The sequence below is a fragment of the Candidozyma pseudohaemuli genome (genome assembly GCF_003013735.1).
Source record: "Candidozyma pseudohaemuli strain B12108 chromosome Unknown scaffold00007, whole genome shotgun sequence".
In the NCBI taxonomy this organism is placed as follows: Eukaryota; Fungi; Ascomycota; class Pichiomycetes; order Serinales; family Metschnikowiaceae; genus Candidozyma; species Candidozyma pseudohaemuli.
Genome location: NW_020194441.1, coordinates 120654 through 136987, shown reverse-complemented (window position 1 = coordinate 136987; position 16334 = coordinate 120654). Strand labels below are relative to the sequence as shown.

The following is a 16334-nucleotide window of genomic DNA, read 5'->3' as shown; positions in this document are numbered from 1 at the left end:
ATGAAATATTCCTAGGTATTTATCGGGCCTGCTAGAGCGTAAGATAGCTCGGCCACCACGGCAGGTAGTCTTGCCAATATTTAATTAGGGAAGATGTTACATTGACGGCACGCTACCACTGGGATCTTATTATTCATCAGTGTTCATGTTCAAGTCTGACTAGAAAATGACATCATCCTCATTCGCTTTCAAAACGTCCTCAGTCTCTGCATTTTCAATTGTGTCCAGGGCTTCAAGCTCTCTGGCCACCTCGGATGCTTCAATTTGATTCGCATGGTCTGGCAATTCGTCCTGACCTGTGCCATTAGCCTTCGCCTTTGCCTCTTCCAACTCTGCCGCAGCGGACGCCTCCTGCTTTTTCTCTTGAACTTTCTTCAATCTATAAAACTCTTCCCTATCCATCTCATCCAATTCAGCGTTGATATAACTGATAGTATTTTCGGTTCTTGGAATGATAACATGCTCAATTGCATTAACTCTTCGATTGGTCACCTTGATCACCTCATCCAAGATAATAAAAGCAGTCTGGAGCGACGCCAACTCGACTAATGTTTCGACGGCTTTGGTATACACCATCTTAGCCTTTTGCACTTGCTGGCCTCCCCTGCCCAAACCAGTGAGTTTAAAATCGTTGATGTCCTCGTCCACGCTACTATCGAAGGTGGGAAGGTAAACACCAGACACGTTCTCTTGTTTTGCTCTGACCTGGAATCTGGCCTTCTGAACACTTTCCTGAACTTGGTAAGAAATGTTGTCCCCTGTAGCATACTGAACCTCTGCTAATGAGAATGCAGCAGTTTGCATGACTCTGCCCATCTTTCTTTTTGCATCGTCAATCCTTTGGGTTATGTCTCTGAATCTCTTCGTCAATGCCTCGGACTTACGTTTCAACAATGAGTGGCCTTGTTGAGCTCCTTTTAACTTGCTCTTCATGACACCAAGCGTCATTCTAGTCGGAAAGACCTGCTCTCTGTTTCCAGCACCTGACATTTTAGCGACTAGAACCTTTGTGTATTACTTCGAGCAACTGCTGGCACACTTGAGGAGGTATCAGGGGTGTACGGATCTTGTGTTTCCCAGCGAGAACCGTGCCTATGCCTTAATTTGGCCTTCCGTCGTTCTAACGTAAAAATTTGCAAACCGAGGATTTAATTAAAGTTAGCTAAATAAGACTTAGACTTTGTCATTTGATCAGTGCCGAGCACAATGCAACTCATTGTCGAGCGTTCAACCTAACAGAGGTGTGGAGGCAAGAGGAAATTGGGTATCGAATTCTTGATGAAGAAAGTGTGTTTGCAGTTCTGACATATCATTTTGCCTTCCACGATTTGAGTTTCGATTAAGAAGGTATGTAGATCCCTTAGTAAGGCCTGGTTTTCCTCCATGATGGGGTCAATATTCGAGGGCTTTTGAATGGGAAGTTCCTCGTTGCCGAGATCTTTGGCGACCTCTCTCAAGGCTTCCCAGTCTAACCGTTCAAGCATATGTGTGACAAAGTCAGCATTAAAATCTTGGGAGGACTGGACAAGCTCGCAATCCACGTATTGTAACGGAAACGCGGTTGAAGCTGAGTCGCAGCTTTTTGAAGCACACTTAACAAAATTGGTTGTGATGAGTTTCATTTTCGAACTATAATGTGATCTTGATGCTAGTCGATGAGCGATGCGATCTTAGCATGAGTTTTTCTCTTGATGACTGCATATACGTACTCACGTCTGAACCCTCATAGCCATGAAGCTCGACTCTGGCAATAGTTTGAGAACGGGATTCTTTTTTCCAACATTATTTCTAGAAAGATATCCTGTGACAGGTTCGTCTTTCTTTTCCTCTCTTTCAACTTTTTCACCAATATGTCGATCTTCCGCAACTGCTGTGAGGTGTGGTCGAAGCCAACTAAACTTCGATTCGAAATTAGAATCGCGATCTAAAGCACGCAACGTCGCGTTCAAAGAATCACCCTCGAAGATGTTCCTCATATCGTGTCTTGTGTCCGATTCATACTCATTGAGCCGTCCTGACAGGCTCAGACCATCATCATTTGCAATACGTAGCAAGGTATTGAGTACATTCTCGGCCTCATCATATGCTTCTCTGAATAAAAGAAGAGTCAACTTCGATCTCAAATGCTTAAATTCAGAACTGGAAATTCGAGGTTCTTTGACTGAGAAACGCGTGGAAGCAGACTCATTTTCACCATTTGAATCTGCAAAGACACTTTCGTTCGTATCGATGATTGGCTTTTCCTTGAAGTATGTTGCACGGAAACCGTTGTGAAATTGGTGCGTCGGAAATGTCTCGAGAAGCAATGCCTGGTAGTTGTGAAGGCCCAGAATCCCAAAGTGTTGATATAATGCGTTCAACGCTTCGTCGATCACCTTTGGTTCGATGGTCGGAATGAGAGTTCGGCAAAGATCCAAAAGGAGCTCACATTTGGCAATCTCTGTGCCGTTAGACAAGTAGGATTCAAATGCAGCCCTTATATCTTTCATCAAATCCTGGTGACCTTTTGTTCGAGTTCCAAGAGATTCCTGTGAGGAAGCGATGAACTTCGTTGTATCAGACCTCTCGTGATTAAGATACTTTGCAGTTGTTGTCTCGTAAATCAAAGAATGGAAAAGATCCGATTTGAAAGACTCGGATATTTCTATCTCCAGCGAGGTAAGACTTTCAAGTATCACATCCCCTATAAGGTACCGAAGAAAGGCCTGGAATGCGTTTCTTTCACCAGCATAACAGAACTGATTGTCGTCTGTTGCTTGAGTTGAGACGAAGTTGCGATCCATGAATGACCAGCGCGGTGAGTTTTTGGCAGTAAATAGCGTTTTCATACCCTCTTTGGTCATGAAATTGCTTGTGATGGACAGTCTTTTTAGTCTGAAGTCCAGCGCAAGATTCTTGTTGAGTATCTCACTATTTGTTCTTTGATAAGTCGAGCCCGAATTACTTACTTTTGACTCCGACAGAGAATCATCAAACGCCCTCTCTTTCTGCGACGCTCGATTTTTGAGTGCCTCTATTTCTTTTCTTATTAGCCGCTCTTCTTCTTCCAACTCTTCAAGTTCTATGATCTGAGCACGGAGTTTATCAAAATTATCTTTCTCTTTCAGGTGAACAATTTTGGCTGACCTCGTAGTAGATACAAATTGCAAATGTACCAATATAGCCAAATTCGACACTAAAAACAAGATATGACTGGGACTCCTCACAAGTCGTAGGAATAGCTTCAGCTTGGGCGACATCAGAAGTGCAGGGTGCATCATGCCGCTTCTTGTGGAATTCATAACATTTTGTAAATGTAGAGACCGACGAGGCCCTCGTTGTAGAGCTCTGGAAGTCCACATGGTGGGTTTGAGACTTTTGCTAAAGGCTTTAAAGTGAAACCATGAGCTTTCGCGAAAAATGGTCTGAGAAGAGAACAGAGACAGGTCTACCTTTAATGACAAGATACGTTGCAAAAAAGGTTGTCTCTTTTTATTAAAACAAAAAAAATAAATAAATAAAAGAAAAAGTCGAACCCATGCTTAGTTATTTTAAAAGCGGAGAGAAAAGGGTCTAGTAATGGCACGTGACCCAGGTTGTCTTGTCAGATTTCAGTTTTCGAAAACGAGGACAACTAACGAAATGAAGCTTCTCCAATTAACGAGAGTTTTTTATACGTTTTTCGGCTTGTCGTCCGCTTCGAGTTACTTTGACAATGCTCTGGGCACAGAGTTAGAAAACTTCGATCTTGATTACTCAATTGAGGAGTATCCAGATATCGCTTACAATGATGTTGCGGAAATGGATGTCGGTGAACAAATTAAGTTGCTCCACAATTTCTCCAACCGTGAAAATAAGGATATTACAATTGTTGGTCTTGGAGGTGCTTTTAGGGACGCGATTACTGGGGAGCCTCTTGTGAACCTTACATCAACTACTGTGGGGCCCATAATTATTCCACCGGGCGAATCATCAATAATCGGTCAAAAAATTAATCTAGACTTTGGAGGCGGCAATTTTCTTTTGTCGCCTCGGGTGTTTGTTGCATTCAATGATGAAGTCAAAGTCGTCCAGGCAAGACCTCAGTTGACCGTTATTAAAGAGAAGCCGCTCTCATTCTTCGACCCTCAACTTATGTTTTTGGAGGTTTTGCTTCTTCTTGCTACAGGAATTGGATTATATGTTGCTGTTCCCTCTATATTCTCTGAAAAGAAGGTGTCCCCCGTCCAAGAGAAATCTACCAAGAGCACAGGATTCGACCCTTCATGGGTTCCAAGTCACCATCAGCACACTCAAAAGAAAAGTAAAACAAGAAAGGCGTACTAAAAATTTGAAACTCACAATGAAGTTTGGGTCACGTCATCGTTCTTCATTGAAAGGAATTATGATTGAACAGAGACTTATTTTAAGCAAGTATTCGTACTGTAGGCCAGAGTTGTGTATGTTCGTGTAGTGAGCGCTAGTACACCTCTCCCACTTATATTCAGGTCTCAAGTTCAGGTATCCCGAAACCAAGCAAAAATAGCCATTGTGAATGCGATTATACCTTAATGAAAGACCACGAACATTCATAGTTCTTGATGCAAAATATTCGCTCATCTTGAGGCATCCTGCTCCCACGTATACGAATCATAGTCGTTCCAAACGCCATGTGGGACACAGACACCATGATGGCGCAAGCAACGAGGAGCGAGACCCGCAGAAAGCACGTCAAATATCTAACAAAGTTATTGTGGAGTTTGTCAAGACAGATTTGCTTGATCTTTCAACTTTTAAAGACATCACTCCTAGTAAATCCAGGCACAACAAAACTTTATTAGGATTCATAGGGTTGCATTACGTGAAAGGCAACATTCACCTCGGCTTCATCACTAGATCGACTAGAGTTGCGTCAGCAAGACTAAACGAGACGGTAAATGTTATAACCGACGTCACATTTTACTGTCTAAATAATGATGAGTTCGATAAGACGATCAACTTGAGCGATGAAGAGCTGGGACATCATGTCCAGAATGAAGAAACAGACTTGCACACGAGATATCCATCATTATCAGTGCAAAAGCTTCTCAAACTGGGACATTTTTACTACTCAGATGACTTTGACATCACCTCTAATCTTCAAGAAAGGGGTATCTCGATGATGGATGGCAACCGTGTTTCAGCAGACACGCCTTACTTCCGAAGCTTCATGTGGAACTACAATATGATTACTGAAATGATTGAATTTCGAAATGGGTTAAGTGCCATCGAAAAGCAGTGTTTTGATGAAGCAAGGTTCTCCACTATCATTACCAGGGGCTATGCTAAGACAATCAATATTAGTTTAGAGAACAAAGACGAAGCGCTCCTTACATTAATTTCGAAACAGTCCTGCAAAAAAAAGGGTCCCTTGTTCGGCGATTGGGGATGTGACGATGATGGAGCCGTCTCTAACTTCGTTGAGAGTGAAATTATCATCTATTGCAAGAGGTTTTGTTTTTCATACGTCATTGTACGTGGTAATGTACCAACATTTTGGGAGTTGCAAAATTCTTTTGGTAAGAAAAGCATTATCTCTAAAAATTCAAAGAAACTTGTGTTGACTAGATCGTTTGAGGCAGCCCAACATGCGTTCACTAAGCATTTTGAGTCTCTTGGTATCCAATATGGGGATATTCATGTTATTGATTGCCTTCTGAGAGACCAAGGTTCCTACAAAGGTCAGCTTAAGGATAATTATAGGGAGCACCTTCAAGCATTCTGGAATTCGAGAGAGCGCACTCTAGATTACTACGGGGATGATAAGGATTTGTTTGCTGCATCGGCCAACTTTACCGTTTCAGCTACAGATATGCCCATCTCCACTTCATTCATGAAGAAAATTGGATACTCCGCATCGAACCCCAGCGAACTCGTAGGGCCGTTGGTTGATTACATTCTCAATTTCGGTGCCTTGTTCTACGACTTCGAGGACCAATCTTACATCGGCAAACAACTTGGTGTCTTTCGAGTAAACTCCTTTGACTGTCTCGCCAAGGCCAACTTTATTAGCAAGGTAATCTCTCAGGAAGTTATTGAACTAGCTTTCAGGGACCTAGATATTCATGTGGATGAACAAATTCGCTCACAACATGCAAAGCTTTGGAAAGAAAATGACGAGGTTTTGAAGGACCTTACACATAACTACCTCTCCACGTTGGCGTATACCCCCGGTGAAAAATCGAACAAGAGAAGTCTCAAGACTCAGCTTGCGAAAAAGTATCTCAATGTTGTCGGAGATATTCGACCTAACGAGATGGCCATGCGCAAGCTACTTGGCAGGTTGCAAACTCAAGAAAAGGTGAAGATTTATAATCCACTTCACCAGTATGTCTCCGCCGAGTTACGCAAGAGATCGGGTGAGTACAGCTTCAAGAAAGACATCAATATATTTGCGTCTACCTTCAATGTGAATGGTGATTTGTGCAAAGATGAACAAGTGAGCCAATGGATTTATCCTCAAGGACTTCAAGGCTCTAAAGAGTACGACATAGTTTTCATAGGTTTCGAGGAAATTGTCGAGCTAACACCGGGTAAGATGATGAACGTTCGATCTGGAAATCTAATGACATGGGAAGCTCAAGTGAGAAGAGTTCTCGAAGGGCTGCAGTCAACACGGTCAAAGTATGTTTCTCTTTGGAGTGGTCAGATGGGTGGTATTGCATTACTTCTCTTTATTAAAAGTGAGCACGTTGGTCAAATCCTGAATATCGAGAGTGCAGTGAAGAAAACAGGTTTGGGCGGAATGAGTGCAAACAAGGGAGGCATGGCCATGAGTTTACAATATCTGCGAACGAAGTTTTGCTTCGTATGCTCCCATCTTGCTGCGGGCTTAAACAATCTCGACGAAAGACATCAGAACTACAAAACCATAGCAAAAGGCATAACCTTCTCGAAGAATCGCAAAATTCGTGATCATGATGCCGTCATTTGGGTGGGGGACCTCAACTTCCGCATATCATTAACAAACGAAGCAGTGCGTTCTCTAATTGAAGAAAGAAATTTCGCAAAGCTTTTTGATCATGATCAGCTTAACAACCAAATGGCGAAAGGAGAAACATTCCCTTTTTATGATGAGATGGAAATAAGGTTTCCTCCCACATATAAGTTTGATAACTATACGCGAACCTACGATACATCGGACAAACAGAGGATACCCGCATGGACCGATAGGGTGCTACATCTATCTCGAGCCAAAATTCTAAGGCAGGAACTGTATGGCTGCTGTGAGGATATCGTATTTTCTGACCACCGTCCGGTTTATGCGACATTTACTGCGTCAGTCGTGATGATCAATGAAGTGATGAAGAAACAAGTCTCCAACGAAATTTATGAAGGCTATAAAAGTGTTGTGGGGGGGGTCAACTATCTCCTCACAGGAAGTGATGTACTCAAATTTGTCGCAGATTATTCAGAGAGAAACATGCCCCCTCCCAGTTCGGATTCGTTCAAATGGTGGCTTCAAGGCGGATTACCTGCAAAAGTCACCATCAAAGAGTTTCTGGATGGAATTGATACAGACGAAGTAATCATTAATCCTCGAGCTCCCATCAACCCTTTCCATGCAACGACTGAGCCAGAGGCTCTAAAACTGTCAGTCTTATTGCTGCTGTTGGTGTGATAGGCCTCAAAATACCTGCTCTTGGGTTCAAGCTTCTCTTCTATTCGGTGAATCTTCTTGCTCGATGTCAACATCCATTATTTCGATCAAGTTGTTCATTTTGTTATCAAGATCATCGAGCATTTTTTCCAAAGCAGCGGCTTGAGCTTCTGCTTCGTTAACTTGCTTGAGCGCCGTGGCTAGGTCAACGTTTTCATCAGACATGATAGCTGTATAAATTCAGGCGAGGCAATTATCCTGAGTTCCGTAAGACACGTGTATGCAGATGTACCCAGAGTAATTTGGTAGATCCTCCGCTTCTTTAGGAAGTCTAACAAAGAGTTAACATTGATTATGGGCTAACTTGCTAAACCTGAACTATAACTTCGTTAAGTTTGTGTTGAAATTAAAATATATTTAAAAAAATCCTGCTATGGCACAGAACAGAGAGGCACTCCAACAAAGCTGTACTACGACCTGTATAAAGGAAGAGGGAGCCGTACCTCACGTGCGTATAAGCTCTCTTTCGGCCCGGTATATTATTTCTATTGTACCACAGGTTTGGTGCTCGATCCCTGCTTTCCAAACCCACGAGGCCCTCGTGAATTTTGGCTCGCACCACTGGTCTCCTCGGTGCTGGGTGCAGATGTGGTAAATAGACTTTCCGCCACTCGATTGTTCTTTTATGACTGCCACAGGATTCCTCTTTCAAATCTAGAAGATTATATAACGCATAATCGCCAATTTTGGTGCGGCGCGCTGTCACAAGAACCAACCTTTATCTGACGACACTACAAGAAACCACATATGCATTAGCACGTGGGTCTCCTTCATGGGATGGTAAGCGATATTGAATGAGCCGTCAAGTGCAGGTTGATCATAAATCCAATTGGGATAAGCACATCGTGTTTCTAATGATAACTCGAGGGCGGGGTTCTCAATTATCGTCCTGTTTTCCATTTGCGGCATTCCGCTAATTTGATCACATATAAAAGTCCTACAATCTCTACCAACCTGAAATTTATAAGGAAAAGCTATGGACAAATTGTCATCAAGCAAATCAACGCAAACTCGGTTCGAGTATGACGCAACGGCACGTCAAGGAAGGCTTCAAAAGCGTTCCATGGCAGAGATCTTTACAATTATTTGTGCTGGCTTTGCCATGATCTCGGACGGATACCAAAATAATGTGATGACCATGTTGAATACAGTGTTTGCTCAGCTTTACCCCGACGAGTATACTTCTGACATGAAAACCAATGTGTCAAATGCTTCTCTTGTCGGAACAATATTCGGGCAGGTTGTCATTGGAGTCTTGGCAGACAAACTCAACCGGAAACAGTCTATTGTGATTGCAACCGTTTTCTTGGTATTTGGCACCGTCCTCTGCGCGGCTGCACATGGTGTAACTGTCAATGGCATGTTTTGGATGTTGATCATTTTTAGAGGTGTTACTGGCTTTGGCATCGGTGCCGAGTATCCTTCTTGTTCCGTATCCACCAATGAAGCCGCAAATGAAGCAGTGAAAAGACGAGGCGGGGTATTTTGTTTGGTCACAAACTTGCCCCTCTCGTTTGGTGGACCTTTCGCCTTGAGTATTTTCTTGATTATTTATCAAATCACGGGGGGTGTTACCAACGGTCTCTGGAGGGCTCTTTTTGCTATAGGTGCATTCTGGCCACTTTCTGTTTTCTATTTCAGATACAAAATGGCCACTTCTGTTTTGTTTCGGAAGGCTGCAATAAGAAAGAATACCCCTTATTGGCTTGCTTTGAAATTCTACTGGAAGAGACTTTTTGGTACATGCGTGTGCTGGTTCCTTTACGATTTCGTGACTTTCCCAAACGGAATCTTCTCAGCTACAATTATCTCCTCCGTTTTGGATGGCCCGCAAAAGTCGGACCTTGAACGCGTGGCTGAATGGAATCTTCTACTCGGAACGATTGCGATACCAGGTATTTTTGTTGGCGCTTATCTTTGTGATATAATCGGAAGAAGAAACACTCTTGCCATAGGGTTCTCTGGTTATATTGTTTTCGGTCTCATCATTGGGTGCTCATTTGACAAGATTAAAGGTATCGTTCCCCTTTTCATCATCTTCTACGGGTTGATGATGTCTATGGGAAATTTGGGGCCAGGAAACATGATGGGCTTGACATCTTCCGAATCATTCGCGACGCCAATCAGAGGCACATGTTACGGTATTTCTGCTGCTATTGGAAAGGTGGGTGCTGTGGTTGGAACAAAAACTTTCACACCGATTCAAGACCGTTTGGGCGAAAATTGGACATTTATTATCGCTGCAATTTGTGGTCTCGCGGGTATAATTTGCGCCCTCCTTTTCATACCACAGCTCAAAGATGATGATCTCATGAGAGAAGATATCAGGTTCAAAAATTATCTTGTTGAACAAGGTTGGAATGGTACCTTCGGGTATGAAGAGGACCAAGTGAATACATTAAGTGATGTTTCGGATGGTGATGTCGAAATCGATGTGGAGGAGCAGAATTACGTTGACCAGAAGAAGCAATAGATTTTCATTATGTCAGATTTACAATTAAGCAATTTCCGTAATTATTCGTCGTCGTCCTCGGGAATGTCTCTATGAACTTCCTTGATGTCGCCGACCTCATAGCCCTCTTCAGTTTTTTGGACTAGCGCTGTCTCCAGCTTCGGTGGGACATTGTGCACAATGTCATTACCCTGTTTAAATAGAACAGGCCATCCAATCAAGCACGAAGTAAACACCAATCCAAATAAAAAATATGGCGATCTATGTTTCACAGTTTGTGAAAATGTGCCTCTAGGAAATGTGGGAGTACCTTTAGCACCGTTCATGATTGTTGGTGAAGCCGCTTTCGATCCAATAGCATTCGCAACAGTAGTTTGCTTGAGATGGACAGTGGGCTTTCTGGGTTTGTATTGTAAAAAGCGCTTGCCCAGCATCTTCATGGTTGACAGACTAAGCATTAACAATTATTCCATGGCGAATTTACTATATTTATAAGTATTGGAGCATGGCAAGTTAGAATGCATGTACTACGTCACCGTTGTTTTAGGTTGCTGCGAATTCGAACCTTTTATCGCCTTGACAGCAATCATCTCAGACATAGCCACGGCTCGGTTTATGTTGATTGCACAGGGTCTAGTATCACTTGATGACACACAGCATGGGGATACGGCAGCACTTTTATGAAAGACTCAGTGACTTAGATTATCATTAAGGTGGCAAATTAAGAATAGAACGATGATTTCATTAAACAAATATCAAAATAATACAAATTAGATTTCTCAAAAACCAGGTTCATATCAAACCTTCAAGGCTTCTTCATAAGATGGTGGAGGGCCGTAATACTCCGTTCTTCCCTTCTCATCGAAACCTGCGTCAGAATCACTGACATCAACACCGTTCTTGAGAGCTTTGTTTTTCTCAATCTCGGATAAACCCATGTTATCCTTAGGAATCCAAATATGTGGCTCCTCGTCAGTGACAACCGGGTCATCATAAGCAGTTCTCACGAAGTCAGGATTGTACTCAATGTAGTTGAGATAAGCAGCAGGCATTTCCTCGCGCACCAAGTCAAAGCTATTTTGCTTTGGCTTGAAAAATCTGGCAACTGCACCGCCAGATGCCTCCTTAGCTGAAGCCACTGGAGGCAAAGAGTCGAGTCTTTTCTCGCTAGCTGACTCCTTCTCGTTAGTTCCTGTACGAGTGTATGCGTCGGACTCGTCAGTCTTGGGATCTGCCAAAACCTGATCCAATGGAGAGCTCGAAAGACCCAATTGGTTTCCGCCTTCCCAGTAGTTCTGGCCCTCGGTCTTAATTTCCTTAAGACCCTGATCATACATAGGGTATTGGAATGTGCGGTCCCCTGACGCATATTTGATAGCTGACACTGGAACGATTTCAAGAAGTGGGAGGAATTTCCACTTAAACCATTGGTGACAAACGGCAGTCACTAGAATCCATACACCCTCCAAGGCAACGCAAGCCCAGTTCTTACTGAACACGAAAAGGGCCAAGATGAGTACTTCAGCAAGGTAGAGAGCAACAAAAAGTTGGAACAATGATGTTGCATAATTTCTACCCCTGGCGTCAGTTTGGGCGTGCTGAAGAACGTATGTGAGCGTGTAAAGGAATGCGAAGAAGATGAGGAAGAACGAGATGGCTGCGAAACCCACCACTAATGGCGCGATGACGGAGTATGTCAATGCGATTAAGCAAATAAGTTGGAAAGAGGGGTAAAGCACGGAGAAGTCTGGCTGACCCAAAGTAGTGTAACGCTTCCATTTAGCTCTGGGAGATTTATCCAAAATGCGACCCAATACTTTCGACAATGCTAAACCAACAACATTTGCTAACGCCTTGGATGAAAACACAAGACCGTACAAACACAAGTAGGAAAGGTAAAAGTTCGAAGACTTCGGAAGCTCGCTCGCCAAAAGTGACATTGCAGATTCTGGTTTTTGAATGATGCTTTGCACAGATGATGCTGCAGACGAACCGAGAGCGGCAGCCAAGAAAGTGTTGACGACTTGAAAGGCAAAGAACCAGTTTTGGCAGTAAGTGTTGACTTGTTGCACAGTGATGCATCCTGCAACTTTACCCATTTTCTTGATGAATGGTGGAATGAGGGACATCAAAATTGCCAATGCAACAACTGGAAGAAGCGATGTGATAATACCCATCAACGCAGATGGCATGTTATTTATGAAATCAAGCCATGGAAGCTTTTCAGTCAAAAAATTGATATTGGAGATAGCACCAACAACAGCAACAGGAATACACCAGAAGATGATGGTAAGAGTTAAGATAGTCGATGCCAAAATCTTCTTCAAACGACGCTTAGTCTTAGTAAGGGCAAGATTAGGCCAAATCACATCATCAGGAGCAATTCCTGTGAACCTTTTAGTGCCCTTGAAATCCGAATTGTAAGGAATTGCTTGGTAAGCTCTCTGCAATTCCAACTGTGAAGGGAACTCAATGAAGACAGAAGGAATTTGAGAGTTCGAATTGTGCTCAGCTTGTCCTTTCTTAATAGTCTTGTTTAATTCACCCAACTTGTCGACACTATAGTCGAGGGTGTCAACCTTCTCTCCGATAAGAAACTTTAAGCGATGAGTAGGACGTTTTTTGCCATCCTTCAAGTACTTGTTGAGGTCATCAGCGGGTTCGGGAAGCTCTTTGCCCTTCTTCTGAAGTTTGTTTCTAAGCGATACAGCCTTGCAAAGAACTCCGTTCAACGCTCCTTCATACTTCGCTGAAAGTTTCGTCCGCTCTTTGACTTGTTCCGAAAGCTCTTTATAGTCTCTAGCGTACCAAAGATTGGTTGCAGTTGGGAAATATCCTCTGAGCTCTGTTTCCAGTAATGCGGCCTCGGGGATTTCAGTAAGAAGCATCGTGCGAGAAGACAACAATGAGTCATACATTGGGGTGGTTTGCAAAGCATGTCTAAACGTTGTGTAGTAAACCAATTCACGGTAAATCACGAAGATGACTGCTCCAAAGAAAAGCCACGAGAGGAAAACGTGAGCGAAGTATCTGTCCTTGTTTCTCACATTACCAAAGGTCAACATATCCAACTGCTTTTTACCATTACCGTTTGTAATGTTGACTGGGAACAAAATAGGCCAAAGCAATATACAGCCAAGGAAACAAATGAAGGAAAACTCGAATAAAAACCTGAGGAAGAAATAGCCATCGGCCCCCAACTGCTGAACAAGGTAAGGGGTAGGTTTACTGACCAAATGTGTGGCCCAAGCAAACATGCCCTTTGGACTTTCATCTGGTTTCAAATCCTTCGAAACAGTTTCAACACTCCGCCTGGGTTCGTAAACTCTCTTCTCTGATTTACGAAGAGCCAAAAAAATCAACGTGAAAATAACACTAATAACCAATGTTGGAATCAAAGTAGACAACAATTGGGAGGCAGACGCGCTGGTCTCACCAGAGCTGGAGTCGGCCATGTTTGATCGTAGGGTTAAAAGGCCAGGGTGGATTTCTGAGGATATATATACGTAGATTCAAATTCGGCAGCAAGCATCAAAACAAAGAACGTTCGCTGCGTAATGCGGGTCACGAGCGAAGAGGCTGACGACGTAATGCAGGCGGGTCGGCATGTGAACTTTGCGAATTTCACTCACTCATGGCTTTGCCCGATCAATACTTCTACGTTCCAAACTCAGAAAAGTGATTTGCTTTATTGAATGCTCTAATGATAGAATCAAATTTTTACCACCTTGTCTTCATGAAGTCCGCATACTTGCGGTCGCCGGAGAAGGATGAGGCTGTACACATTCCGCTGGTTTGCGCGACTGGCATGAAGCAACAAGCTCAGCCGCACTGAAAGCAGGACACATGATCCATCCCGAATACATTTAAAAACATTCGGGTGTTCATGCTTATGGTCCTTTCCGTTGTTATAGTGAAATTCTCCATCAATTAAATTTGACCCTGTGAAGTTGAAGTATATCGTCAAGATGGATAGCTTGCGCATAAATGGCGCTGCTGTTCCGAGATGAGGACGTCAATCTTTTTATGTGAAGGCGCTTGAGTTGCAGTGGCAACCTTGTGTCATCTTGCGAAGCTTAGGCGCGTACTCGTGGCTGTCATACGGGAGGGTGGTGTAGGTCGTACATACACAGTAATCAGCTACGTTTTCGACTCTGCCTAAATGGTCCCAAAACTTGGATTAGAATTGAAAGTTTGAGGCTCCCCAAAACCTATCACCGAAAATTCAAAGGTTAATGTTGTGTATGTGCCACGTTTGCTCGTACCTGGCCCTCTTGTGTTCTCGAATTGGAAGGCTCGGTTTCATGGGTTGCATCTCTATTGTTCACATCAGTTCCTTCACCATCAAGTCTCCCGCGAGCTTGTTGGGAGGGTTCATCTTCTATTGATCCTCGAAGAGAATTCGAAATTGGGACGCCGTCCATCCCACTTCCGGTTCTGGTATGGCTAGGAGGTGGTATAGTAGGATCCTTTGCGTTGGGATTTGGATGAAAAACTCCTTGATTATCGTAGTATCCCATGTCGTATTCGCCAGCGTGCTCTGTGTACGTCGGCACGTACACATTTGGCATATCAGGCTCACGTCGAGTCGGCTGGTTGTATTGATCTTGCGATTGGTAATATGAAGGGGGTGTCATCCATCGTGTACCATAAATTGGTTGTATTCCTTGTCTTGATCTTGCTCTATTTATTCGTAAGGTACCTAATATCACAATTATTATGAGAACAATAAAGATTGCAAAGAACGCCCACCTAGCACCTCCTGACCAATTCCCACTGTTGTAGAAATCATCTCTCGCCTGCAACTTTGGAACGGTCATGTCTATTCAAGAGGCTGATTTGTCGTTCGCCTTCGCAAGTTGTGTGAACGGAAGATGAAGGAATATGGTGACCGCGGCAAGCCAGCATTTTCTTAGAGACAGCCAATTGAAGTCACAAAGTACAGAACAGAAAACAAATTTAAAGTTTCTTTAATAAAACACTTGAAAATTGGATATATAGTAAAAATCCCTTTTATTTCATTATATTGAGAACAACAACAGGATGAACTACAATTTGAACATTCGCTTTCCTTCCTATAAGATATGATTTCGCCACACATTTGGTAATTTGCAAAAAACGTGAACTATAGAACATGAGTGACAAATAGATACTTCGATAAATAATTATATTTCAACCTTTTAATCAAGCAGTTTCAAGACAACATTACCTTTATTAAAAAATCTGGGGATAACTTGATATCTGATTATCTTTTTCTAGGGGGACCCGAGTATCGATTGACCAAAGAGCCATGCTGGCTCCATAAGGGCGCGGATGATGGTAAGGGAGATCGACTGTTTGGCAGGAAAATTCGAAACAGACATTTACAAAGGACCGCAAAAATGTCCGTGGGATACGACATTGAATTTACGTGAGGCCTCATTCCCCTCAACATGAGGTTCCCTCCAGATCAATTCCTCTATCCTACTAAACAAATACTGACAAACACGGGACATGCAGCCTGATCCACGTATGGCTCATTCGCCACTACATGAGCAATGGGATATGCTTGCGCAAAGCATGAGGAAAACTTCGAATTTACTTCATATCCCACTACGCTCTCACAAGAGATCGAGAAGTAAGGGCACAAATCTTGCATCAGGCGGCATTGTGGACATATCTGAAAGCCATGGAGAAAGCCGGAAATTCGTCACGCATATCTTGGCTATGAAACTCTTGCTCAAAAATCATCTCGAAAGGAAGGTAGTGAGTATGAGAGAGCTATTTTACAGAGACGTGTCATCCTTTCGAAATCGACAAAGCGTTTTAAAAGAAGCGGTCGTGAACGTGGCCTCGATGCATGATATGTCTATCAGCGAGGATTTTGGAGTCTATCCCTCTTCTAAGGGCCTTGTCTACGGAGGGCCTAGCATACAGTTGCATGATAAGAGGGACTACAAAATCTTCCATCTTGATTATTGCTACCGCGAGCAGCTTATCCCATACATGTCAGGGAATCTTCATGTTGACAACGAGCCCTCAACCGTTGTGCTATTTGAGAAAGATTCTGTCTTTAAATCTTATTGTGATCACTTCAAGCGCTACAAAGTTGACAAAAATAGGTCATATCTTTTCATGACTGCGAAAGGTTTCCCAGATGATGCTTCAATAAGGTTCCTCTATAGTATCGCTCAATCATGCAAAGAATTGGCTATTCATGCTTTCATGGACTCTGATGTTTACGGA

At 43.0% G+C, this 16334-nt stretch overlaps 7 protein-coding genes across 7 annotated transcripts; 2 read left to right on the top strand and 5 right to left on the bottom strand.

The window, feature by feature from the left end:
• Nucleotides 1–159: 159 nt before the first annotated feature.
• VMA8 (H(+)-transporting V1 sector ATPase subunit D) lies at nt 160–990 on the bottom strand (the record flags this gene model as incomplete). The annotated part of the gene is made up of 1 exon (XM_024858392.1): nt 160–990. One exon carries the CDS (start codon nt 988–990, stop codon nt 160–162), a length of 831 nt encoding a protein of 276 aa, XP_024713302.1.
• A 242-nt stretch (nt 991–1232) lies between these two features.
• On the bottom strand, nt 1233–1622 carry C7M61_003036 (RNA methylation protein; the record flags this gene model as incomplete). The annotated part of the gene is made up of 1 exon (XM_024858391.1): nt 1233–1622. The coding sequence occupies one exon, from the start codon at nt 1620–1622 to the stop codon at nt 1233–1235; it is 390 nt and encodes a 129-aa protein (XP_024713301.1).
• An 87-nt stretch (nt 1623–1709) lies between these two features.
• C7M61_003035 (uncharacterized protein) lies at nt 1710–3239 on the bottom strand (the record flags this gene model as incomplete). The annotated part of the gene is made up of 1 exon (XM_024858390.1): nt 1710–3239. One exon carries the CDS (start codon nt 3237–3239, stop codon nt 1710–1712), a length of 1530 nt encoding a protein of 509 aa, XP_024713300.1.
• Nucleotides 3240–3621: 382 nt separating this feature from the next.
• On the top strand, nt 3622–7801 carry C7M61_003034 (uncharacterized protein; the record flags this gene model as incomplete). The annotated part of the gene is made up of 3 exons (XM_024858389.1): nt 3622–4255; nt 4554–6773; nt 7710–7801. 3 exons carry the CDS (start codon nt 3622–3624, stop codon nt 7799–7801), a joined length of 2946 nt encoding a protein of 981 aa, XP_024713299.1.
• Nucleotides 7802–8720: 919 nt separating this feature from the next.
• GIT1 (Git1p) lies at nt 8721–10130 on the top strand (the record flags this gene model as incomplete). Its single annotated transcript, XM_024858388.1, has 1 exon — nt 8721–10130. One exon carries the CDS (start codon nt 8721–8723, stop codon nt 10128–10130), a length of 1410 nt encoding a protein of 469 aa, XP_024713298.1.
• A 41-nt stretch (nt 10131–10171) lies between these two features.
• On the bottom strand, nt 10172–10549 carry C7M61_003032 (uncharacterized protein; the record flags this gene model as incomplete). The annotated part of the gene is made up of 1 exon (XM_024858387.1): nt 10172–10549. One exon carries the CDS (start codon nt 10547–10549, stop codon nt 10172–10174), a length of 378 nt encoding a protein of 125 aa, XP_024713297.1.
• A 357-nt stretch (nt 10550–10906) lies between these two features.
• PHM7 (Phm7p) lies at nt 10907–13564 on the bottom strand (the record flags this gene model as incomplete). Its single annotated transcript, XM_024858386.1, has 1 exon — nt 10907–13564. The coding sequence occupies one exon, from the start codon at nt 13562–13564 to the stop codon at nt 10907–10909; it is 2658 nt and encodes an 885-aa protein (XP_024713296.1).
• Nucleotides 13565–16334: the final 2770 nt, after the last annotated feature.